The sequence below is a fragment of the Amphiprion ocellaris genome, chromosome 8 (assembly GCF_022539595.1).
Source record: "Amphiprion ocellaris isolate individual 3 ecotype Okinawa chromosome 8, ASM2253959v1, whole genome shotgun sequence".
In the NCBI taxonomy this organism is placed as follows: Eukaryota; Metazoa; Chordata; class Actinopteri; family Pomacentridae; genus Amphiprion; species Amphiprion ocellaris.
In genome coordinates, this window is record NC_072773.1 from 1,934,315 (window position 1) to 1,959,924 (window position 25,610).

At 39.3% G+C, this 25,610-nt stretch overlaps 2 protein-coding genes across 4 annotated transcripts in view; one reads left to right on the plus strand and one right to left on the minus strand.

Annotated features, from left to right (window-relative positions):
• The window catches only part of LOC111571577 (PDZ domain-containing protein 4-like), a 59,140-nt gene extending 38,099 nt beyond the window's left edge, over positions 1 to 21,041 (plus strand). For both annotated transcript variants that reach the window (XM_055013190.1, XM_055013189.1), the window contains exons 10-18: positions 1,764 to 2,212; positions 3,163 to 3,358; positions 5,376 to 5,796; positions 7,057 to 7,450; positions 7,531 to 7,595; positions 9,337 to 9,701; positions 10,592 to 10,732; positions 13,336 to 13,448; positions 16,952 to 21,041. In XM_055013190.1, coding sequence (XP_054869165.1) covers positions 1,764 to 2,212; positions 3,163 to 3,358; positions 5,376 to 5,796; positions 7,057 to 7,450; positions 7,531 to 7,595; positions 9,337 to 9,701; positions 10,592 to 10,732; positions 13,336 to 13,448; positions 16,952 to 17,159 — 2,352 coding nt within the window. In that variant the 3' untranslated portion in view covers positions 17,160 to 21,041. The remainder of the gene's footprint in view (positions 1 to 1,763; positions 2,213 to 3,162; positions 3,359 to 5,375; positions 5,797 to 7,056; positions 7,451 to 7,530; positions 7,596 to 9,336; positions 9,702 to 10,591; positions 10,733 to 13,335; positions 13,449 to 16,951) is intronic.
• Positions 19,547 to 24,737, minus strand: LOC129349551 (polymeric immunoglobulin receptor-like). Of its 2 annotated transcripts, XR_008602601.1 has the most exons (3): positions 21,862 to 24,737; positions 19,975 to 20,072; positions 19,547 to 19,821 (listed from the first exon to the last, which is right to left on the minus strand). XR_008602601.1 is itself a non-coding variant. In XM_055013191.1 (2 exons), the coding sequence occupies exons 1-2, from the start codon at positions 22,262 to 22,264 to the stop codon at positions 20,008 to 20,010; spliced, it is 468 nt and encodes a 155-aa protein (XP_054869166.1). In that variant the 5' UTR covers positions 22,265 to 24,737; the 3' UTR covers positions 19,547 to 20,007. The 2 variants fall into 2 exon arrangements, 1 of the variants encoding a protein (XP_054869166.1); XM_055013191.1 differs by having other exon boundaries at positions 19,547 to 20,072.
• Positions 24,738 to 25,610: the final 873 nt, after the last annotated feature.

Genomic DNA, 25,610 nt, shown 5'->3' on the forward strand with positions numbered 1-25,610 from the left:
GACCTGCAACAAGAACATGTGATCATACGAGATTCACATACGTGTTATTTCTCACACGATCTGGATGCAATTTTGGGGTGGGATTAAATAAGTCTTAACTTCTTCCCACTCTGTTTCGAACATGTTGAAGTTTTGTTTTCCTCTCATTCTCCTTATATGAGAAGCCTGATGCACTATTTCAATTGTGTTGTGAATCATTCATTTAGTGTTTTTAAATTACATGTTCAAAATAAATAAATAAATGGAAAAAATGAAATATAGGACTTCTATTTCCTATATGCTTAAATGCAAAAAATGGATTAAAATCTGTAATTCTATGGTCAAATATTGTATACACACACATATATAGATGAAAAGCACATTCATATTCATAGAAATACCAAAAAACACAGTAATGTTGTTTTTTGTTTTTTACAGTCAATGTAAATGAACATTGTTAACCTGTGATTTTAGTGGATATTATCTGTATTTTTCACAACACTAAGAAAATCTGTGAAATGACATTTAAAAATGATTCACTATTACTCAGTCAAAACTTGACAGAACTTCACTGAGTAGAAAGTTCCAGAGTAGACCTACCGACAACTGTAAAGACCTCTGATTAATATCTGGTATCTTGTTTTTTAAGCCTGAACTTAAACAGAAATACACACATAACAATGCAAATAATGGAAAATAATACAAAATGACGCAACATCACCACAAACAGCATGTTAAATCACCACAATGACTCAAAATAGGCATAAAAAGTTGTAAAATTACTACAGAAAGATGCAAAATTATTACAAAAAGATGCAAAATAACCAAAAATTGGTTGCAGAATCACTACAAAGAGGCAAAAACCCTACAAAAGACACAAAATTACCCCCAAGAGATGCAGAATCAGATCTACAAAGATGAAGAATCACCACAAAGAGTCAAAAGCACCACAAAAAATGTCCTTACGTCGGCTGGAGAAAGTTCTAGAGTAGACCTACCAACAACTCAAGATCACTGACTAATATCTGATATCTTGTTTTTTAAGCCTGAACTTGAACAGAAATGGAAATACAACAATGTTCAGGTTCATGGGGACTTTTTCTCCAGGAATTCTATTTTCTGGTGAACAGAAGCTGTGAGTTCTTGGAGTTTCTGCTGATTAGTTGGAAAGAAGACTCAATAAATCCCTGCATCTGTCCTGATCTGGGGTCAGTTTTAATCAGAACTCAGATGTGTTTCTCCTCCTAAATGTCACGTGTCTATCTGCTGGACTGATGAAGTTCTGAGGCTCAGAAATGATGAAAAAAGTCCATTAAAAAGTGACAAATCTGGACTCACCTCTATAGACTTCAAGGACCTGGAATGTTCTAAGTGAGACTAAACTTAAAGGCTGGAAGCAAGAAAGGAGAACGTCCCCTGGAGAAAGTTCTAGAGTAGACCTACCAACAACTGGAGAAAGTTCTAGAGTAGACCTACTGACAACTGGAGAAAGTTCGAGAGTAGACCTATCGACAGTTGTAGGTCTACTCTAGAACTTTCTACAGGGGGACGTTCTCCCACTGTAGACATTCTCCTCTATGGACTTCAAGGACCCGGAACTCTGGAAATATTCCCAGTATGAAGGTAGAACTCTGATCATGAATAAAGTTACTGGAGATGAAGAACCAGATGGTTCTCAGGAGTTTTGGGGAAAAGTTTATGCAGATTTGGTTGATTTCAACAAAAGTAGTTTCTACTTCCTGAACTCTTTAGTTTCATTTTCACATTAATCTTCTGTCTTCCAGAATGAAAACGTTGTGGATCCGGAGGACGACACAGAGCTGATGGATGGAGTAGATTTACCTCCAGACCATCGGGCCTCCTTCACCTCCTCCCACCTGTCTGGATACTACCGGCTCCACCGGCCAGGACCAGGACCAGGACCAGGAGGACCAGAAGGAAGTCCGGCTGATCCTGGGGGAGGCAGTGAGGGAGTCGGGGGTGAAGATGATGATGATGAGGATGATGAGGAGGGCCGGGGTGAGAAGGAGGACCGGGAGCCTCCAGTGCCACTGCCCCCCCTGCTGGGTCTGGCTCCTCTGCTGTCCACCAGCCAGGACCTGGACAGTGGAGTGGGTCGGACCGACGACAGCACCGAGCCCGACCTGCTGGGAGACCAGACCAGCACCTGCAACACCAACACCACCAACACACCGGGCAGCACCAGGAAGTTCAGACCTGGACCCAGCCCCAGGTAGGACCATTGGTCTAAAGCTAGTCCAGGTAATATACTGAACCTAACCTTAACCCAGGTAATATACTGAACCTAACCTTAACCCAGGTAATAGACTGAGTCTAACCTTAACCCAGGGAATAGACTGGGTCTAACCCAGCCCCAGGTAGGACCATGGGTCTAAAGCTAGTCCAGGTAATATACTGAACCTAACCTTAACCCAGGGAATAGACTGGGTCTAACCCAGCTCCAAGTAGGACCATGGGTCTAAAGCTAGTCCACTTAATACACTCGACCTCACTCTAACCCAGGTAATATACCGGGTCTAACCCTAACCCAGAAAATATACCAGATCTAACCCTAGTCCAGGTAATATATCAGACCTAACCCTAGTTTGGGTAATACACTGGACCTGACCCTAACCCAGGTAATATACTGGATCTAACCTTATCTCAGGTAATAAACTGGACCTGATCCTAGCCTAGGTAATACAATGGGTCTAACCCAGCCCCAGGTAAAATGCCAAATCTGATCCCGTCCCTGGTAATTAACTAGATCTAACCCTAGTCCAAGTAATATACTGGATGTGATCCAGCCCCAGGGAACATACCCTAACCCAGGTAATATACCGGACCCAGATAATATACCGGATCTAACCCAGTCCGAGGTAATAGACGACCCAACTCTAATCCAGGTAATATACTGAACCTAACTGACCCAGGTAATATACTGGACCTAACTGTAACCCTGGTAATATACTGGATTCAGACTAGTCCCATGTGGAAGGTTGTGATCCAGCAGCCTCAGGAACTCAGAATTTCCTTTACATGATTCTAAAGTTTTACACACAGTGTATGAAAGCACTAAAGTCTTACATTTAAATTGTATTTTGGTCGTAAGGACAGTAAAAAGAATAAATATAGTTAATAACTTCAGTGTAAAATCTGATAGTGCTCTGCTGTTTCCCACAGGCCCAGTCCTCGGCCCAGCCCCGGCCTCGGTCCCAGCCCCAGACCGAGCCCCAGTCCTGGGCACGGCCGCGGAGACACCACCCCTCCGTTCCTCCACCTCCGGGAGCTCCAGCTCAGCTCCGACTCGCTGCACGGTCTAGACTGGACCCCCGGGGGAGGACCAGCGGTGTTCAGCCCCCACTACCACCACAGCAAGGTCTGAGAACCACCAGCACCAGAACCAGAACTAGAACTAGCCACCATATTATCTTTGATCCAAATGACACCATTATCAGAGCCAGGTGGTGCTTGATGATCCAAATTAAAGCTTAAAATCAGGATATTTCATTAAAATCACTTTATTCTGAATGTTTCCTTTAAAAATTTGCCAAAAATAACTTCTTTACAGGAACCAGATTCAGTAGAAAACTAAAAGTTCTCCACTTTTTTGTAACTAAGAAGCCAAGACCGACTAAGACGTGACCAGCACATGGCAAAAAAAGACAAAACAACCAAAATATGACACAAAATGACCACAAAAATATGTGAAAACGACCTGAATTCAATGCTAGTGACCCTAGGAAGTTGCCAAACCTTGATGGTACCATGAAAACTGTTAGTTCTAACCTGATTCTGTAAAAAACAAAAAATTCTGCAGTTCTTGGTGTAACTCTGAAGCCATGACGAACTCAGCTGCGACCAACAGGACATGACAAAAACAAGAATAGAGTCCAAATCCTGATAATGTTTGTACCACAGATGTCCACTGGATGGACAGATAAGTTGGTTTGAGGTGTTTTAATATCATATAGTGACAATAACAGAAGCTTCAGCTGGACTCGTGCTCTGATAATAACTCTCAGTGGGATGTCTAATGTGTTTTTCAACTCAGAAAACCCTTCAGTCCATTATCTAACTGATGCATTTCAGCCGTCTCATAGCAACAGGAGATGTGAACACAGAGCTGAGAGATGGTAAAAAAAGATAGCAGCTGTGGGAATCTGCACAAATACACTTTAAAATAGCTTCTGTTAGCATGACTACATGTAGTTCAAACTTGCTGAAAGTCAACATATATTTGAAAACTGTTTTTAAAAAAAAGGTAAAATTACAAAACTCAGGCTTCAAAGATGATTTTATCACTACACAACTGAAACACAAAACCACCATCCTAGTCAAAACCAGTTTGTCTGAAACTCCTAAACTCTGGTTGGAGGTCATTAACCTCTACAGAAGTCTTTGTCATGGTGCCCATTGCTGCTAAACTCTGACAATGCTCGCTGCTTGATATTGCAATGATATTGATGATTAAATTACCTTTTTTTCCACCATATTTTTATATCAGATGTCACTCAGGTACAAACTGAACACAGTTCATGTTGATTTTGTGCTCATTTTAGTCAACAGACAAGATTTTTGGCTGCAAAAACGACTCTATTCTCTCCCAGTTTGTAATAAGCTCGGAAACGTTGCTTGGAGGTCATTAACCTCCTCAGAAGTCTTTGTCATGGTGCCCATTGCTAGCTAAACTCCCACAATGCTCTCCGCTTCAACATGAACTGTAGTCTGAGTGACGCCTCCTCTGGTCTCTACGGGATTAAACAGGAAGAGGCTCCACCTGGAGGAACAACCAGGAACTACAGCTGATCTACATTTACTGACATGCACGACCTTCTTTGTTTTCCTCAGTTAATTTATTTCAGTCGGCTATATCATTAATGAAATTTTTTACTTTTTAATTAACAACCAGATAATACAGCTGAAAAAAATATTGTCAAAAACCCAAAATCTGTCCAAGTTTACTTAAAATGTGTACAAGATAACTCAAATCTGGTTTCAAATTACCAATAGTTTGTCCAAAATTGCTAAACTCCCACAATGCTCTCCAAAAGTCCAAGTTTACTTAAAATGTATCCAAAATAACTCAAAACCTGTCTGGAATTACCAGTAGCTTGTCCAAAATGACTCAAAATGAAGCCAAAATGACTGAAAAATTGTTCGACTACTCAGAATTAGTCTAAAATGATTTACAACTTGTCCATAATTACTTGAAAATTGTCCTAAATGACTCAAATTGTCCAAAATAACTTGAAACTAGTACAAATGTTCAGAAACTTGCTAACTAAACTCCAATGCACAATGCACTCTGCTGCCAACATGAACTGTAGTCTGGAAGCCATCTTGTAACCTGATGCTAGCTTTTTTTTGGCTAACTCCTGACCTCTGACCTTCAGCACTACCACCACCTCCACCACCAGCCCCCACTGACGATGATGATGATGATGCCGGGTCTGACGGAGGAAGAGTGTCGGCGATACCAGGAGCTGCTGGAGATAAAGTGCCAGTACGAGAGACGCAAGCAGAGGGAATCGGCGACAACCGAACGAGGAGACGCCGAAGGAGACCTGGAGGACCAGCAGGGGACAGCAGCACCCGAAGTGGAGGGTGAGGCTTCTTCTTCTTTGGTGGTGGTGGACGTGAACTGCAACGAGACGCTGAGCGAACACGAGATGGTGCTGATCGAGGAGGAGGTGCGCCACCTGGAGTTCAAGTGTCGCAACATCCTGCGGGCGCAAAAGATGCAGCAGCTCCGAGAAAGATGTCTGAAGGCCTGGATAATGGAGGAGGAGACGGCGGCGAGACCTCCAGAACCAGGTAACCATGACAGCAACCGACAGGAAACAAAACGACAAAAACAAAAGACAAAAAACAAAAACAAGACAAAATATTGAGAAAATGAGACACAAAACGTCAAAAAATGAGACAAAACACGAAATAAAACAAAAAGAGACAAAAAAATTTGACAAAAAAGTTACAAAGTGCCAAAAAAACCCTGACAGACAAAAAAACTAAATGGCACACAAAACAACGAATAAAGCAAAACACAACATGACAAAAATAAGACAAAAAACACAAGCGAGACGAAAAGAAAACACAAAACGACAAAACCGAGAAACAAAACGACAAAAGCATGAGACGAAAGTCAGACAAAAAAACAACAAAAACAAGACAAAATATTACAAAAACGAGACAAAAGTGATAAACAAAACAACAAAAAATGAGACAAATGACACGAAATAAAACAAAATAGAGACAAAAAAATTAGAAAAAAGTTACAAAGTGACCAAAACAAGACAAAACATTACAAAAATGAGACACAAAACGACAATGAGACAAATGACACATTATAAAAGAGACATAAAATCAGACAAAAAAGTTAAAAAGTGACAATAAATGAAACAGCCAAAAACGACACAAAATATTCCAAAAATAAGACACAAAACAGCAAAAGTAAGAAACAAAATGACAAAAAAACGAGAAACGACAAATATAACTAGAGACAAAAAATTTGACAAAAAAGTTGCAAAGCGACAAAATTGAGACAAAACATTACAAAAATGAGACACGAAACGACCAAAACGAGAAACAAAACAACAAAAACATGAGACTAGCAACAAAGGTCAGACAAAAATAGACAAAAAACCCCATAAAAACAACAAAATATTACAAAAATGAGACACAAAACAAAAAAGAGACAAATGAGACAAATGACACGAAACAAAACAAAAAAAGACAAAAAATTACACAAAAAGCTACAAAGCAACAAAAAATTGATAAAAAAAACCAACAAAAACAAAACAAAATATTACAAAAATTAGACCCAAAACAAAAGAACAATCTAGTATTTTACTTTATGATCCAAACAACTTGTCATGGTCTAGAAATTATTTTAAATTTCTAGTTTTACTAATTTACAATCTGCAGTTAATATCTTCTCTGGAATTTTTACACTTTGAGGGCCGGATTGGACCCTCTGGAGGACCGCTTTTGGCCAGCGGGCCGCATGTTTGGCACACTTGGTTTAGAGTTTTATTATGTTAATTTTATATGATAAAAACAAACGTGTTGCTGCAGATCTGGAGGACGATAACGACGACGATGACTCTCACCACCACGAGCTGTCGGCCATCAACGAGCTGCCGGAGCGCGACAGCAGCAGCGCCTACAACACTGGCGGCGAGAGCTGCCGCAGCACGCCATTGGTCAGCACCGAGCAGATCCCGCCCCTCCAGGAAGACGAGGACAGCGAGGCAGGAGGTGGGCGGGGCCTGATGTCTCCCCTCCTCCCCTTAAGCCGCCTCCCCTCTCTGAACTCCCCCCTCACCCCCCGACGTCACCGAGACCGAGAGCGCCGCCACTCCAACCTCAGCTGCTCCTTCTCCCCAAGCACATACAGGAAGTACGAAGCAGCCAATAGCAGCACGGCAAATGGCTCAAGCTCCACCCCCTCCACACCTTCAAAGTTCAGGTCGTAGTTTTAACAGCTGGCTTTTACTCCGTGTTCTTCTTTGTTTATGAATAACACTGGATGTTTGTTGTCATCTTCAGATCGCTGAGCAGGGAGGTGGCATCATCATCTAGGAGAGCTGATGGAGGGCGGAGCTCCAGAGCAGGTGATTCTCTATTCTAACCAATCAGAATCCTCGTCAAAATCAGTCAAGTTTTCATCTGCAGTAACTTTATTAATGATCAGTGTTCTACCTTCATACTATGAATATTTCCAGAGTTCCAGGTCCTTGAAGTCCATAGAGGAGAACGTCCGCTGGAGAAAGTTCTAGAGTAGACCTACCGACAACTGGAGAAAGTTCTAGAGTAGACCTACCGACAACTGGAGAAAGTTCTAGAGAAGACCTACCGATAACTGGACAGTTGTCGCTAGGTCTACTCTAGAACTTTCTCCAGTTGTTGGTAGGTCTACTTTAGAACTTTCTCCAGTGGACGTTCTCCTTTCCTGCTTCCAGTCTTTAAGTTTAGTGTCACTTAAAACATTCCAGGTCCTTGAAGTCCATAGAGGTGGGACCAAAAAGATTAGAAAATTGTACAAAACAGCTGAAATTCATGGAAAATGCTTCAAAACTCTCCCTAAATTACTCAAAACTTGACCAAATTGACACACACAAACCTTGTCAAAATGATTCAAAACCTCAACCCTATCTAAATTTCCCAAAAGACAAGACATGCATGAAATGACTCAAGAATTGTCCTGAAATCCTCAAATACATTTATGATGCTTCAAAGCTATTCCACAGTTACCTATAAGTTCAACAAAAATACAAAAAGTTACCAAAGAGCTGTTAAAAATGGCTTCATCGAAAATGCTGAAATGATGGAAAAAGTCCATTAAAAAGTGATAAATCTTTACCCACCTCTATGGACTTCAAGGACCTGGAATGTTCTAATGGCACATTTCCATTAGTACGTACTCAGCTCAACTCTACTGAGTTTGTCAGGTTTTCCTTTCGGACGTAGTACCTGGTACCAGGTATTATTTTAGTACCTACTTGGCCGGGGTTCCAAGCAAGCTGAGCGGAGCCGATAATGTGATGTCTACAGAGTGCAGGCCACTGATTGGACAGGGACTGACGACACACGAGAGTGACTCCTTCACGAAAACTGGTGAGTGTTTTGTGACTTCAAGAAACATTTACGTTACTCATCCCATTGGTGGCAAGCTCACTTTAAACAGACAAGTATATTTTGAAAATAATGTCGTTGTCTCCTGTTTACAGACAATAAGCTAGCTAGTTAGCCATCAATGCTAACTCCGTGGCCGGGCCACCGTGCTATGACGACTCCACCCATGATGAGGTGGTACTCAATTGTGAAAACGACCTAAACCGAGTAGAGTTGAGCCGAGTAGAGCTGAGTAGGTGCTAATGGAAAAGCGCTATTAGTGAGACTGCACTTAAAGACTGGAATCAGGAAAGGAGAACGTCCCCTGGAGAAAGTTCTAGAGTAGACCTACCGACAACTGGAGAAAGTTCTAGAGTAGACCTACCGACAATTGGACAGTTGTAAAGTTGTCGGTAGGTCTATGCTAGAACTTTCTCCAGGGGACGTTCTCCTCTATGGACTTCAAGGACCCAAAAGTCTCCAGTTCTGAGTGTTCTAAGTGAGACTAAATTTAAAGACTGGAAGCCAGAAAGGAGAACGCCCCCTGTAGAAAGTTCTAGAGTAGACCTACTGACAACTGTTAGGATTCACTGATTGATATCTTGGACCCTCCTCTATGGACTTTAAGGTAAGTCATATTCATAGCTTGATAGTAGAACTTTGATCGCTAAGTGAAGTTACTGCAGATTAAGAAGTTGATTGCAGTTCTATGTTACTACTTTCTATGGTTTGTGATTGCAGGTGGCGTCCCCAGGAGGCCTGATGGTGGAAGTGCAGAGTCAAGTCCATACTTCTCCAGAAGGCGCCACAGTAAACCTCTGGACCGCTACCAGAGCTGTATGACGCTGCCGTCTGAGGGTCTGGTGGAACCTCTGGACCGGGTCAGGGACCGGGTCGGGGACCGGGTCGGGGACCGGGTCCGGCCGGAGGGCGAGGACAGAGGGATGGGAACCGGCAGCAGCGGCCTGGCCAGCCCCCGCAGCATCAACAGCGCCCCCTGTCCTCTGGAGGACCAGCATGGAGGGGCGTCCAGGCTGGGGCTGGCCTTACCGCTGGGACTGACCCAGTCGTCACCAACCACCTCACCACAGCGCATGGAGTGGAAGGTAAAATAATAATTCATATCCAAATAGTCCTAGAACAACTTGATATTAATTAGAATCAAAGACACAATAAAATATGATCCATTAAGATGCCATTAATTAATTAACTGTTGAACAATTTACTGTCATTTGACAGATTTTTCCTGTAATACAAATTATAAATATAAATCAAAATTAAATCTGTGTCTCTGTACATGGTAATTAGGGTTTTTTTTGTTTTTTTTTTTTTTACAACTTTTAACTGTACATTTTTTCAACTGGTGTTTCACGTTGTGTTAGACTCCAGATATTATCCAGTAAAATCACAAATAAAAAGTAATGATTTACATGTTGACCCTCAAAAAAGTGACCAAAACTGGACAGTAATACACTCATTTTGCTTATGTACCAGTGTTTAACCATACAATATTATTTTATACTGTATTCAAATCAGCAAAAAATCATTGTTTTACAAATATTTAATGTTATTTGAAAGAAAATGTATGTACATTTAGGATTGGAAAAAAGTAAAAATAAATAAATAACATTTACTGTTATTTTACAGATTTTTCCTGTATTGTTAAATTATACATAACAACTAAATAATAATAATAATAATAATAAAAATCTGTGTCTTTGTAAATGTAACTATTATTATTATTTTACAACTTTTAGTCATAAAATTATTTAGAAATTATTTGCAGGAAAATTTATGTATACTTTGGATAGGGAAAAAATAAAAATAAATAAAGTACAGCTATTTTACAGATTTCCCCTGTTTTGTTAAATTAAGAGTTTGATGAATCTGAGGCCAAGCAGCAGCTGAAGCTCAAATCAAACCTCAGAGAGCTGAAAGGAAACCAAGATTTAAAGGTTTACACCAGGAGATGATGTTTTGTCCGTTTTCTGTCCAGGTGAAGATCCGCAGCGACGGAACTCGATACGTGGCGAAGCGTCCGGTCAGAGATCGACTGCTGAAGGCTAGAGCCTTGAAGATCCGAGAAGAACGAAGCGGCATGACGACGGACGACGATGCTGCCAGCGAGATGAAGCAGGTGAAGATAGAATATTTAGAATAATCTCCAGGAACTTTATTAATGATCAGAGTTCTACCTTCATACTGAGAATATTTCCAGAGTTCCAGGTCCTTGAAGTCCATAGAGGAGAACGTCCGCTGTAGAAAGTTCTAGAGTAGACCTACCGACAACTGGAGAAAGTTCTAGAGTAGACCTACCAACAGCTGGAGAAAGTTCTAGAGTAGACCTACCAACAACTGGAGAAAGTTCTAGAGTAGACCTACTGTCAACTGGAGAAAGTTCTAGAGTAGACTTACCAACAACTGGAGAAAGTTCTAGAGTAGACCTACTGACAACTGGAGAAAGTTCTAAAGTAGACTTACCAACAACTGGAGAAAGTTCTAGAGTAGACCTACTGTCAACTGGAGGAAGTTCTAGAGTAGACTTACCAACAACTGGAGAAAGTTCTAGAGTAGACCTACTGACAACTGGAGAAAGTTCTAGAGTAGACTTACCAACAACTGGAGAAAGTTCTAGAGTAGACTTACCAACAACTGGAGAAAGTTCTAGAGTAGACCTACCGACACCTGGAGAAAGTTCTAGACTAGACCTACTGACAACTGGAGAAAGTTCTAGAGTAGACTTACCAACAACTGGAGAAAGTTCTAGACTAGACCTACCGACACCTGGAGAAAGTTCTAGAGTAGACCTACTGACAACTGGAGAAAGTTCTAGAGTAGACCTACCGACACCTGGAGAAAGTTCTAGAGTAGACCTACCGACACCTGGAGAAAGTTCTAGAGTAGACCTACCGACAACTGGAGAAAGTTCTAGAGTAGACCTACCAACAACTGGGCAGTTGTGGGTAGATCTACTCTAGAACTTTCTCCAGGGGACATTCTCCTTTCTTGCTTCCAGTCTTCAAGTTTAGTCTCACTTAAAACATTCAGAACTGGAGACTTTCAGGTCCTTGAAGTAGGGAACTGCAGCCCACGAAGACTCAATTTGACATTATGACTCAAAACTAAACTAAAATGAACTGAAATGATGAAAAAAATAATGAAAAAATATCCAAACTGCCTCTAAAACTTTCTGAAACCACACATTTTGCTTAAAATGACTCAAATATTGTCCTAAAATGCAAAAAAAAGTTGTACAAAATATCTAAAACCTGTTTAAAAAAAAAAAAAAAAAAGGACAAAAAAATGCTCATATTACCTCAAACTGATCCAAACTACTTGGATTTGTTCCCAGAACAACTGAAAATGTGACCAGAATGACAAAAACATCGACCAAATGACCTCAAACACCGACACTAAATACCTAGAAACTTTTTGTGACTCAAAACTTGTCAAAGATGATTCATAAAACGGTCCATGAAGACTGAATTTGTCAATACGACTCAAATATTGTTTGAAAATCTGTTCAAAATCATCTGAAACCTGTCTTAAATGAGTTTTAAATTAACCAAAATTACTAAAAACTAGTTTGTTTGAGGTACTTTTGTTCAAAATTAATCTCTTAAAAAGAGAAAATATTCCATTAAAAAAACCAACCAAACCTACTCAGAACCATCTGGTTTTTGACAACAACATGCCTGAAATGACTCCTAATTTTTCCACAGTGACTCAAGAATTGTCCAGAGTACCTCAGATTTCCCCAAAATGCCTCAAAACTATTCAAAAGTTATTTAAACCTTCGGCCAAAATCACTCCTACTTTGTTCAAAAAAGACCAGAAAATCGGACCAAACAGCTGAAATTCAACAAAATTATTGGAATCTTGTCTTTAATTAGTTTTTTAAAAAAAATCTATTGAACAAGCAATTTTATAACCAACTTTGAGCATCAGTATTATGGGATGTATCATAGTTTGAACAGTAAAACTGGTTCCCTGGATGTGTTTCTGTTTCTGTTTCCGTTGGTCTAAAATAATTCAAAAATGTCCTAAAGTTTTACAAAATGTCTTATAGTTTGTTCAGAAAGAGTCAGAAATCGTCAGACGTGTTTAAAATGCTTCAAGACCAACCTGAAATGACAAAGATTGACCAAAAGGATTCATAATTTATGTAGAAGCCACTCAGAAATGGCTCAAAATGGCAAGAATGTGTCTGAAGTCTCTAAAAATTTGACAAACCACTGTCCAAAATGTTTGGAAATCTGTCCTGATTAGGTTAAAAATAATTATGAATCAAACTTGGTTCAAAATGACAAAAACATGTCCAAAATACTTAAGATGAATCTAAAATGATCCAGTGTTTCCAAAAAAAATGCAAAATGTGTACAAAATGACTCAGAATTAGTCTAAAATTACTCAAAAGGTGTCCAAAATGACATAAAATTGATCTAAAATGACTCACAGTTTGTCTGAATTTGTCCAAAATGATTAAAAATGTGACCAACATAGCACAAATCCTGTCAAAAACTACTCTTAATTAGTCCAAAACAACTTAAAATTGGGCCTAAATGACTAAATCTTGTCCAAACTGAGGTGTTAAATGTTTGTTATGACTGAATAATCAAACATCCAGCGGGGAAACGTCAGTTTGCAGCTGATTTCTAACCTGTTTCCAGCTTCAGATTCAGCTGATTGTTCTTCTGTTGTGTTTGATTTGAAACATTCTCCAACCTCTGGTCCAAACAGGGTCGATACTGGAGCAAAGAGGAAAGGAAGCAGCAGCTGCTCAGAGCCCGAGAGAACCGAAGACGAAGAGAGTTCATGATGCAGAGTCGCCTGGATTACCTCAGAGGAGACAGGTAGACGCAAAACTGAAGCGAAAAGATCTAAATCACACCTGAACACTCCTAAAAAACACCTGGAAGCACCTAAAATACACCTGAAGACACCTGGAAACACTTGAGAAACACCCAAGAGACACCTGGAAAACACCCAGAAATACCTACAATATATCTGAAAACACCTAAAACCACCTGTAACCACCATAAAACACCTGAAAAACACCCAATAACACATGGAAAACACCTGGAAACACCTAAAAACACTTGAAAATACCTAAAATACACCTGGACACACCTGAAAAACACCTGATAACGCATGACAAGCAATGGGAAACACCTTATAACACCTAAAATACAGCAGAAAAACAGATCAAAACACTTAAAACACGTAAAATATGTCTGAAAAATATCTCAAATATACTTTTAGACACCCAAAAACACCTCAAATACAGTTGAAAACACCTAAAAACGCATGTAAACATGTTGAACATCCAGACAGACACCTGAAAACACCTGTAGACACTTGAAAACACCTAAAGTACACCTGGAAACACCTACAATACATCTGAAAACACCTGAAAACACCTAAAACACACCCGGAAAACACTGTAAAAAACTTGACAAACACACAGAAATACCTACAATACATCTGATAACACACGAAAACACACGAAAAACCTCTGATAATACATGAAAGCCAACTGTAAACACCTTAAAGCACCTACAACGTACGTGAAAACAAATGAAAACACTTGAAAACACCTCAAATACACCTGTACACACCTGAAAACACCTACAATGCATTTGAAAACACCTGTAAACACCTAAAATTAACCTGTAAACACCTGAATACATCTGAAAACACCCACACATTACAACACTTGAAAACACATCAAAAGTACCTTGAAAAACCTTCAAACGCCTGAAAACACCTGAAATACACCTGGAAACACCTAAAAGCATATGTAATCACCTAAAAAACACTTGAAAAACACCTTAAATACACATGGAAAAACCTAAAATACACCTGAAAACACCCCCAAACACCTAAAATAAACCTGAAAACATCTGTAATAACCCAAAATAAACCTGAATATACGTGAAAACACCCCAAAACACATGAAATCACCTAATAACACTTGACAAACACCTACGGTAATATACACCTGGAAAGACCTAAAAAAGACGTGAAAATACCCCAAAACACCTCAAATAAACCTGGTTTCCTACCTGCTGCTGATCAAATTCAGTCTGAAAACATCCTGCAGGTAAAATGCTCATCCATCACTGATCCTCCAGGCTTTAATCAGCTTCACCTGTGAGGGGGCGGAGCTTAAAGTGACACACCTGTACCCAGCCAATCACAGGAAGCTCACAGAGGCTCTGCTCTTTTAAAGCCTCACCTGCTGATTATTTCTCACTGGATTTGGTTGATTTTAATTCACAGAATATTCCAGAAACACCAAGAAACAGCTGGAATCACGCCAACAGCTGATGGTGATATTTTTATTTACAGAAATGAAAATGATAAAACTCCACTCCTACAACATTATATAGAGCACAACCTAACAGTTCAGAAGATGCAAGTCCCAGAAAAATTTTACAGTTTAGGTTAATATTCTACAGAAAAAACATTAAATATTAAAGTTAAGACCCAAAAATCAGAATACAATTTGCCAAAAAATAATATATATTAGAGAATAAAATAATATATAGAATATAGAATAATTGAAATACAACAGTGCATGAGATGCCAATTACATAAAAAAAAAATAGAAAAATAATCAAATAAAATATAATAGTTTTTTTTCTTTGGTAAATTTCTGTTTGACCCTAAAGTCTGTTTTGTAGCTGTGAAGATCCACAGGATGCACTGAATGATGTCAGAAAGTTTGATGAACAGTGAAGAAAGACGTTGAGCTCATTGGGAGGAAAGTTTCCTTTTAAAAATCTTCCTGATGGCAGCCTGGATAAAAGCCTGGTTGTGTGCAAATTGTACAACAAAGAGTTTTCTAATCACCTCAATATAAAACATGTTGCTGTTAGCATCAGAGCTAACGTTAGCTACGACAGTCCTGCTAACGGCTAACGGTGTAGCCATCCCATAACAGACCACTTTAGAAGAGACTGAAAGTGCTTGAGTTTACAAAAACTCTTAAAATGTTGAATATAATCGCTATAATGTCACTTTGAGTTTGCAGTAATCTGATGAAAAATGCAGATAAATAGAAATGAAACAAACATGTTTGTTCTTTAAGTTTTTCCTTCACCAAGTAGGAGTTATGTGACGATCGGCATTGATTTGTCTGTCTGTTAAAAACTTAATTTTAAACTTTAAGTTTATAAATAAGTTTAGTTTATTAATAAAAAATTATATTCCTAAAAAAAGAACCATCAAAATGACACCATTTATCAGACCCAGAAACTATGACAACAGAATGAATCTGTGGATTTTCAACTTTATGAAGGTCCTTGAACTACTTATGCTGATGTTCTGAGCATGTTATGTTGAATAAAATCACTATAATTGCACTTAGATTTGCAGTAATCTGTGAATGTAGCAGACAGATGAAAAATGCAGATAAATAGAAATGAAACATTTTTGTGGTTTAAGTTTTTACTCCGTTGAGGCTCTGCCTCCTTGGAGGAGGAATAACCTAAACAACAAAAATATCTCTTTTAATAACTTAATTATAAACTTTTTGTTTATTAAAAAAATAGATGAATAAAAATTGATATTCCTATAAAAAGAACCATCAAAATGACACCATTTATCAGACCCAGAAACTATGACAACAGAATGAATCTGTGGATTTTCAACTTTATGAAGGTCCTTGAACTACTTATGCTGATTTTATGTGCCATACAGTGGAAAAAAACAACTAAATTCAGGCTTTAAGTCATTGAAATCACTTTTTTCTATATGTCCCATTTTCCTTTTTTAAAATAAATTTTAAATTATAAACACATATATGTCTATTCATTGATTCAACTGTCAACCACAATCTTATTTGAATTGAAAAACTTCACTTATTGTGTCAAATATTGCTATTTGGCAAAACTGCAATTAATTGCGATTAATTAATTACAAAGTCTGAAATTAATTAGATAAAAAATTTTAATCGCGTCCCACCACTAATATATATATATATATATACCATTTTACTCATTCAAAGCTGAGGTTAAATTCCTACAGCACTATATGTAACACAAATTAACCTGATTAATTTAAATATAGAAGTTCAGAAGATGAAAATTACCAAAAAAACCCAGAATCTTTTCACAATTTAGGTTAATATACTTCAAAATTCCACAGAAAAAAATTTTCATTCTGACTGGCTGAATATTCTCACCATTAAACTATTTATCTTGAGTTATTTTTAAGATATTCAATATAACTTTTGAGTTCTATTAGATCTAAAGAACATTTAACTTCCCAGAAGAACCTTTTTAGAATAAAAATCTCAGCTTTTCTGCAGGTTTTTGTGCTGAAATGTTCCTCATGTTTCTTCTACCTCCAGGGATCCTTCGTGTTCGTCGTCCGGAGTCGCCGATCAGCTTCAGAACAACAACAACGTCCTGCTGCTGAGCCACAAGAAGCTGACGAGGAGGAGGAACCGCCGAATCCTGGACAACTGGATCACCATCCAGGAGCTGCTGGCCCACGGATCCAGGTCTCCGGACGGGAAGAAGATCTACAACCCTCTGCTGTCCGTCACCACCGTATGATCGGAGGAAAACTCAGGATTTACAGGAAGGAGGGGAAACGGTGGATAAACCTCAAATATGAGACAGAAACTGAGCTGAAGCTACGAGGAGGACGATTAAAGACCTGAAAAGTTCAAAATAAACCCTTAAAACTGTGAATAAACCTGGAACGAGTTTTACAAATATTCATGTTAGATCCTGAAGGAAACACCAGAGAGGAACCGACATCTTTCCTTCAACCATCTGAGGAGTTCCTGGTTAATGTTTCAGTGTAAAGTCCTGCAGCTCTGTGGAACTAGAACATGAAGAAGAACCCAGAAATGTCCTCTGTCAGCAGTTACAGTAAATTAGAATTCACTTATAAATATTTAACTATTTACATCTGTTCACCATCTGTAGAAAGATGTTTCACCGTACTGAATCTCCAACTACTTGCTCCTCTGTTCACTGTTTCTGAGCCATGCTGCATTTATTTTATTCATCCAGTACCTTTGATTTTCGGACTAAAATCGACCAAAACCATTCAAAACTTGTCCAAAGTAACATAAAATTGTCCAAATTGACTCAAAAATGGTCCAAAAATGTCCAAAATGACTCAACAATGGTTGAAAATAACTCAAAAACACTGCAAACTTACTTGGAAGGGCCTGAAAATATCTCAAAATTTGTCATTTTAAAAAAGATTTAAGTCATTAAGATCAGTTGAAGTAATTTTGGATATTTTTTAGGCCACATTTCAGCCTCTACTCATCGTCAGTAGAAAGATGTTTCTCCATGCTGGATGGATCTCCAACGACTTGCTCCTCTGTTCACTGTTTCTGAGCCATGATGCATCTATTTTATTCATCCAGTAGCTTTGATTTTCCTCCCAGTCTAAGTAACACAAAGTTGCTCAAAATGACACAAAACTTCCTCAGAATACATCCAAAACAATGCAAAATGACTTGAAACTCGTCCAAAATAACTCAAAAATTATCTCAAATTGCTTGAAACATTTCCAAAATGACTCAAAGTGTGTTTAAAATGTCCAATTTGAGTCATTTTGAACAATATTTAGTCCAGTTTTGAATTCTCTGCTCATCATCTGTAGAATGTTGTTTCACCATGCTGAATGTATCTCCAACAGCCTGCTCCTCTGTTCACTGTTTCTGAACCATGCTGCATTAATTTTATTCATCCAGTAGCTTTGCTGTCCCGTCTAAAATTGTCCAAAACTATTTGAAACTTGTCCAGAGTAACATAAAATTGTCCAAATTGACTCAAAATTGGTCCAAAATATTTTTTAAAAGTCCAAAATTAGTCAAGAATTGTTCAAAATAACTCAAAAATGGTTCAAACTTACTTGAATAGGCTTGAACATATCTGGAAGTTTGTTATTTTAAACAAGATTTGAGTCCTTAAGGTAAATTGAAGTCGTTTTTTGTTTTTTTTATTGATGCAGTAGCTTCATCTTTCTTCACAGTTTCTGGCTCTGATAAATGGAGTCATTTTGGTGACACCATTTATCACCATTTTCCCATGACTTTTGAACCTGCCGGTGGGTTTTGGGGTTTAGATGGTGAGAATGTCCTGCTAAACTTAGTAAAGACACATGTGAAGGGTCTTGTTCTGGTTCTGTTCCCTCCTTTGGACCTTATGGAGATGCTCTACAACAGACTGGCAGGTGGAGGCTGATCTCTGAAGCTTTGGTCTCAGAGTTTCTCCTTAAACTGTTTTAAACTGCAGGAACAAGATGGGAACTTTTGACCACGTTCCAACTGCAGGCACAGTCCCTTGAGAACCTGTTTTAGGCCCCTTTTTTAGGGAAAAGAACGTATTATGAAGCGTTTTTTGAAGACGTCCTCCACTGCAGCAACAAGGTGTGATTGGGGGTGACTCTGCTGGGGTGTCAGGACTGCATTATAACTACCTGATAAGTGGTGCATTGGACCTCCTTCCATGTTTAGAGGCAGCAGATCCGCATCACTTTCCACTGCAGGAGCTTTAACATCTTTTTAGGATCACTTTACTACATGCTTCAACAACAAGAACTGTTCCTGTAGAACCTGTCAGGGTTGTTTTCAGAGGCAAATAAAGTGCCAACTCTGTGTTGGGTACTTCTGAGAAACTGTTTTCCTGATATTCTTCATTGAACATCAGTACTGCATCATAAGTAGCTGATAAGTGGTGCTGTAGACCCCCTTCCATGTTTAGAGATGGCCGTTCCCGGCTGTTTTTTGTGACTGGTGGTGAAACTGTCCAGAGAAAGATGTCAGGACTGCATCATAAATAGCTGATAAGTGGTGCTGTAGACCCCCCATTCCAGGCTGGTGTCCATTGCATTAACTTGTGTTCTGTTTTCAGGGTGGATTTACCATTTTTGTGTGTTCTGACCACAAGAAATGTTTCTCTAGAACCTCTTTCGGTGGTTAAAAAAAAAAAAAAAAAAAAAAAGTATTCATACTGCGGTACAAACTTCTTCTACTTTACACTGGTCACTATTACCTCTTGTTTCTGCTTGTGATGTCCTTACATTCTTCTCTGTTGTTCCATTTCCTACTTAGAACTGGCATGAGGTCCAGGAACTGCTACTTGTTGCTGGTTTTCTACCCACTTCAAACTGTTAAATCTTGCACAGCAGAGTTCCTCCAGTGGAAAGCTGCCTCTTGTTGTCTTCCAGATACAGCATTTACTGGTGGTGCATCTGTAAATCAGTTCAAACTGAGGTGAAGTCGCATCTGTATGAATCAAAAATGCATTTGTGCTTATTCCAAGTCTTTCCTAAGAGAGGCTGAAGGGTTAGAAAAGAAAAAAAACTCTAGAATTGGTCAGAGATGGTACACAGCATTACAAGTACCTGATAAGTGTTGCTGGAGATCCCCTTCCACGTTTACAGATGACTGTTCCTGGTCATTTTCCACTGCAGGAACTTGGTGTAAATAGTGGTGAACCAGCCTGGAGAGGAAAATCAAGACTGCATCATAAGTACCTGATAAGTGGTACATTAGATTCCCTTCCATGTTAACAGATGGCAGCTCGTCATAATTTCCTACAACAGGAACAAGGTGGGATTGGTGTTGAAACTGCCCAGAGATGAACATCAAGACTGCATCATAAGCACCTGATGAGTGATACAGTAGACCCCATCCCGCTGATGAAAGATGGCAGTTCCTGGTCATTTTCCATTGCAGAAACTTGGTTTGAATAGTGGTGAAATTGCCTGGGGAAAAATTTAAGACTGTACCTGATAAGTGGTGCCACATTCGTCATCCCTTGTTCAGAAAAATGGCCGTTACAGGTCATTTTTACCGCAGTAATTTAAACAGTGGTGAAACCGCCCAGAGACTAATATCAGGACTGCATCATAAGTACCTGCTCATTGCTGCCTCCTGTGGCTAAAACTCCTCATTACCAGCAGTGGAATATGGGATTAATGTACAGAAATTTATAGCTGTGATGCTGAGAAATTAGACAAATTATTCAAAGTTTTATGAAGACACGGTAGAAAACGGACCAACAGTGTGAACCGAGGGGAAAATATTCCACTTTTATATCCGTCTGTTTTTGATTTTTTGTAAGTTATCTTAAAGAGTTTCATATCTTGCCTTTTAATCATTTGTGAAATCACAAATGCCTTTGAAAATGGTATTTTTTAACATTATTATGTGTTAAACTGTCGATATTTAACATCAAACTAGAATTTTATACATTTTGTACGTTTTGTTGTGAGTTTTTCCTGCAGGATGGTTCACAGTGAGGTCAAGGATTCTGGACCGATGTACAACGAGATCAGAAATGCATGAGTTTTAGTACTGAATTATTATTGGATAGAATTCTTGTTGTGTACAAAAAGCCTTATTCGGACATTTTTAGTAGTCAAAGATGTGAAAGTGCAAAACAATTAAAGTTAAAGTGAAAGCAGAACTATGAAGTGTTTCGTCTCTTTCTTTGGTGTTTTGGTGCTTTCAGATAAATCCATTGCTTTAATTCACAGGTGGAAACATGACCAACATTTAGAAGTTTATTTCATTCTTTACCTTTTAGAGTTTGGCTCAAGGCGGTTCGAAGATATTAATCAGTGATCTTTCCAGTTGTCGGTAGGTCTACTCTAGAACTTTCTCCAGGGGACGTTCTACTTTCCTGCTTCCAGTCTTTAAGTTTAGTGTCATTTAGAACTTTCCAGGTCCTTGAAGTCTATAGAGGGGGGTCCAGATTTATCACCTTTTGGACTTTTTCAATCACTTCTGAGCCTCAGAACTTCATCAGTCCAGCAGATAGAACCATGACATTTAGGAGGAAAAACACATCTGAGTTCTGATAGAAACTGACACCAGATCAGTTTTACATCCATCCAGGTGTCACAGTCTAAACACTGAACATAATTTTACCCAAATTACTCAAAAAATGCTCAAATTACCTCAAACTGATCCAAACTGTCTGGATTTGTTTCCAGGACAACTTAAAATGTGACCAGAATGACAAAAACATCGATCCAGTTATCTAAGACATCAACACTAAACACCTAGAAACTTTTCCAGAACGACTCAAAACTAGACAACTTACTACAACTTACAACTTACAAATGACTCATAGAACAGCCCTGAAAGTGGTTCTACGGAGGTGGTTCTTGTGATCAGAACCTGCCAAAAGGTTCTGAAGCCCCAAAGTGTTCCTGTGGTGGAAGGTGGCCTCAAATGTGTCACTAACTATGAATATTACACAAAATAAATCAGGAGAAACTCACCATCAGTAACCTTAATGTCAAAGTCCACATATCTCTGAGGAACCAGGGATCCGCCCAAACCACATCGGTACCGTCCTGAGTCGGACTTGATCAGCTGAGCGATGTTCACAGTCAGAAACCCTCTCTGGGCTGATTTGTGTTCGTACTGGACGCTGTATCTGCCGTTCTGAGATGTGTCCTCATCAGTTTTAATCAGGACATCTTCCTCTTTACATTCTCTCCTACAGAAGAATTTCCGGCCTCCAGAGGAACCAAAGGAACATATGATAGAACCATTTGTTCCTTCAGCGTTGGGAAACACGTTAATTTTAGCTGCGATCAACTTGATGTGTTGAGCTGTTGAAGAGACGAACAGAATCATGATCAGAACTTTTCTTTCAGTTCGTTCTTCAATCAGATTCATCCAAGAGGCTTCTTCAGTTGAAGAAGATGAACAGAAGAAGCCTCCTCGATGAGAGGTGAAACATCTTCAAGAACCTACGAAACATGTCCAGTTTAGTTCTACTGAAGCTCCTACAATTACCATGACCTGGAAGACTGAGTATCTACTCAGACTTTTAAGGACTGGTTCAGGACTGGTTTAAGACTGTCATGGACGGGTCTTAGATTTTTTTACCCCAAGAACACCAAACCTGCCATTAAGCATGGTGGTGGCAGTATCATGCTCTGTGAAACTGGAGCTTTACACAAAGTAAATGGAATAAAGAAGAACGAGGATTAAAACCTAAAACCATCAGCAGAAGGTCGATCTGTTGATGAGGTCCTGAGGTCTGACCAGGCTGAAAGAATTGATGCAGACGTGGTGTAAATATCTGCAGACTGTACTGTGTACAATACAGTGCTGTATTTTAGTCTAACATTATTTTTATTTTATAATGTACAGTCAGGCACTGCAATGACTCCTCTGATTCATTTATAGGATGCATTTGTGTTGAAGTTGTCATTTTTGAGGACTGTATCATTTTTTATACTTCATGTGAAAACACAGTGAGAGAAGAGTGTTTTGTATTTAGCAGTGCAGTGTCCTAGTTTTGCTTCGTGTGTCTTAATTTTGAAACAAAGTTCAGATTTTGACAATAAAGTACACTTTTTATACAAGTGTGCAGTGCTTTGTGAATTGTGTTCAAATAAAGAAAATAGTGTGCAGTGTGTTGGGAAATGTGTGCTATTTTTCAGGAACAGTGTCTTACGAATTGAGAAAAACTGTAATGGGGTTGGAACCATCAGTTGTGTTGGGCAGGAGTCAGGTTGTTGTCGTTGGAGAAATGACAGTCCATTATTACTATAAGAACTGAATGTCAGTCAGTCCAGAAAACTGAAAAAACTTTGAATGAATCCTCAAGGAACCATCTAGGAACTGCCCGGGAACCTACAAAGAACCATCTAGGAACTACCCAGGAACCTACCAGGAACCATCTAGTAACTACCCATGAACCTACCAGGAACCATCTAGGAACTACCCAGGAACCTACCAGGAACCATCTAGGAACTACCCATGAACCTACCAGGAACCATCTAGGAACTACCCAGGAACCTACCAGGAACCATCTAGGAACTACCCAGGAACCTACCAGGAACCATCTAGGAACTACCCAGGAACCCACCAGGAACCATCGAGGAACTACCCAGGAACCTACAAGGACTTTGAATGTATCCCCAAGTTCAGTCTCTAAAACCATCCAGCTCTACGACCAAACTGGCTCCATGAGGACCTCCCCAGGAAAGGAAGACCAAGAGTCTCCTCTGCTGCTGAGAAGTTCATCCGAGTCTCCAGCCTCAGAAATGGAAAGTTAACAGCAGCTCAGATTAGAGTCCAGATAAATGCCACACAGAGTTTTAGTAGCAGACACATCTCTAGATCAACTGTTCAGAGGAGACTGAACCAATCAGGCCTTTATGGTCAAATAGCTGCTCAGAAACCACTACTAAGGAAAAGCAACAAGCAGCAGAGATTAGTTTGGACCCAGAAACACCAGGAATGGACATTAGACCAGTGGAGATCTGGGCTCTGGTCTGATGAGTCCAAATCTGAGATCTTTGGTTCTACCCACCATATCTTCGTGAGACCAGAGAAGGTGAATGGATGATCTCTACATGCATGGTTCCATCGTGAAGCATGGAGGAGGAGGTATGATGGTGTTGGGGAGCTTTGCTGGTGACACTGTTGGGGATTTATTCCAAACTGAAGGAACCCTGAACCAGCATGGTTCTACCACAGCATCCTGCAGCGACATGACATCCCATCTGGTTTGGTTTAGTTGGACCATCATTTATTCTCCAGCAGGACAAAGAACCCAAACACACCTCCAGGCTGTAGAAGGACTATCTGACCAAGAAGGAGATGATGGAGATGACCTGGCCTCCACAGTCACCTGACCTGAACCCAATCCAGATGCTTTGGAGGAGATGGAACACAGAGTGAAGGGGAAAAGGAAGCAGCCCCGGCTAGAATCACAGAATGCAGCCGGTCAAAGCGGGATTGTTTTGGCCGATAACTGCTGCGTCCCCAGGAGCCGGTGGTTAGTTGGTGGAAACACAAGGAACTGGTGCTCAGTCAGACACTGGCTCCGAACTTGCACTGGAACCAGCTTGCTCGAAAAGCAGTATCGTTTATGTGAAAACTGTGCCTCTTGTTAAGCACTGCTTGAATGTCTTTGTGTTTTAGGCCGATTTCAAAATAAACCTCAATAAAACTCTCGTACAGGTGGGTGTCCTCCATTGTCGTTTCGCCATACCGACATGTCCCTTCTGGGGCTCGGTAGGAAAAAATTTCGGAATATATTGAATGAAACTCTGAATATATTGAATGAAAGTCTGAATATATGGAATGAAACTCTGAATATATGGAATGAAAATCCGAATATATGGAATGAAAGTCTGAACACTTTCATTCAATATATTCCGACTTTCATTCAATATATTCCGACTTTCATTCAATATATTCCGACTTTCATTCAATATATTCCAACTTTCATTCCATATATTCAGACTTTCATTATATATATTCAGTTTCATTCAATATATTCCGACTTTCATTCCATATATTTAGAATTCTAGATTATATATATATATATATATACAATTTCCTAAACGGCATGCCATATATATATATATATATATATATATATATATATATATATATATATATATATATATATATATATATATATATATATATATACAAAAACAGCTTTTAGGATTCCATATTTTCTTTTCTGTCTGTTTTAGTCCCATGATCCACACAGGAGTTAGTGCTGATTCATCACCATTGTTTCTGATGACTGCAGCCATGCGTCTTGGATGTTCTCCATCAGCTTCTCACATTGTTCTGCTGTCACAGCAGCCCATTCCTGTTCACTAATTCAGAGAAAACAAGGGTGGTCTAATCATTTTTTCCATGATGGTAAATATGTTATTATTTTACAGATATTGCTGATATTTGAATCTATGTATCGATTTGACTTCACTTGGAAACAGATTTTGATGATTTAGGATTTAACAGTGACTTCATGGTGGAAATTCTGACGTTCTCAGAACCTTATCATGATTAAACATTTTATTTTTGTCTTTCCTTGAAGGCGTTGCAACGACTGACAGCAGGAAACTCGATTGAGCAACCAGAGCTTCTGATCGGAGCTGAAGAGCTGAAGGAACAAAGAGGTCGATCACTTTTCTACATCAGGAGGAAACTGAGGATGAACGTCCAGCGACTTCTGCTGTTCTGCTTCTTATCAGGTGAGGACGACTTT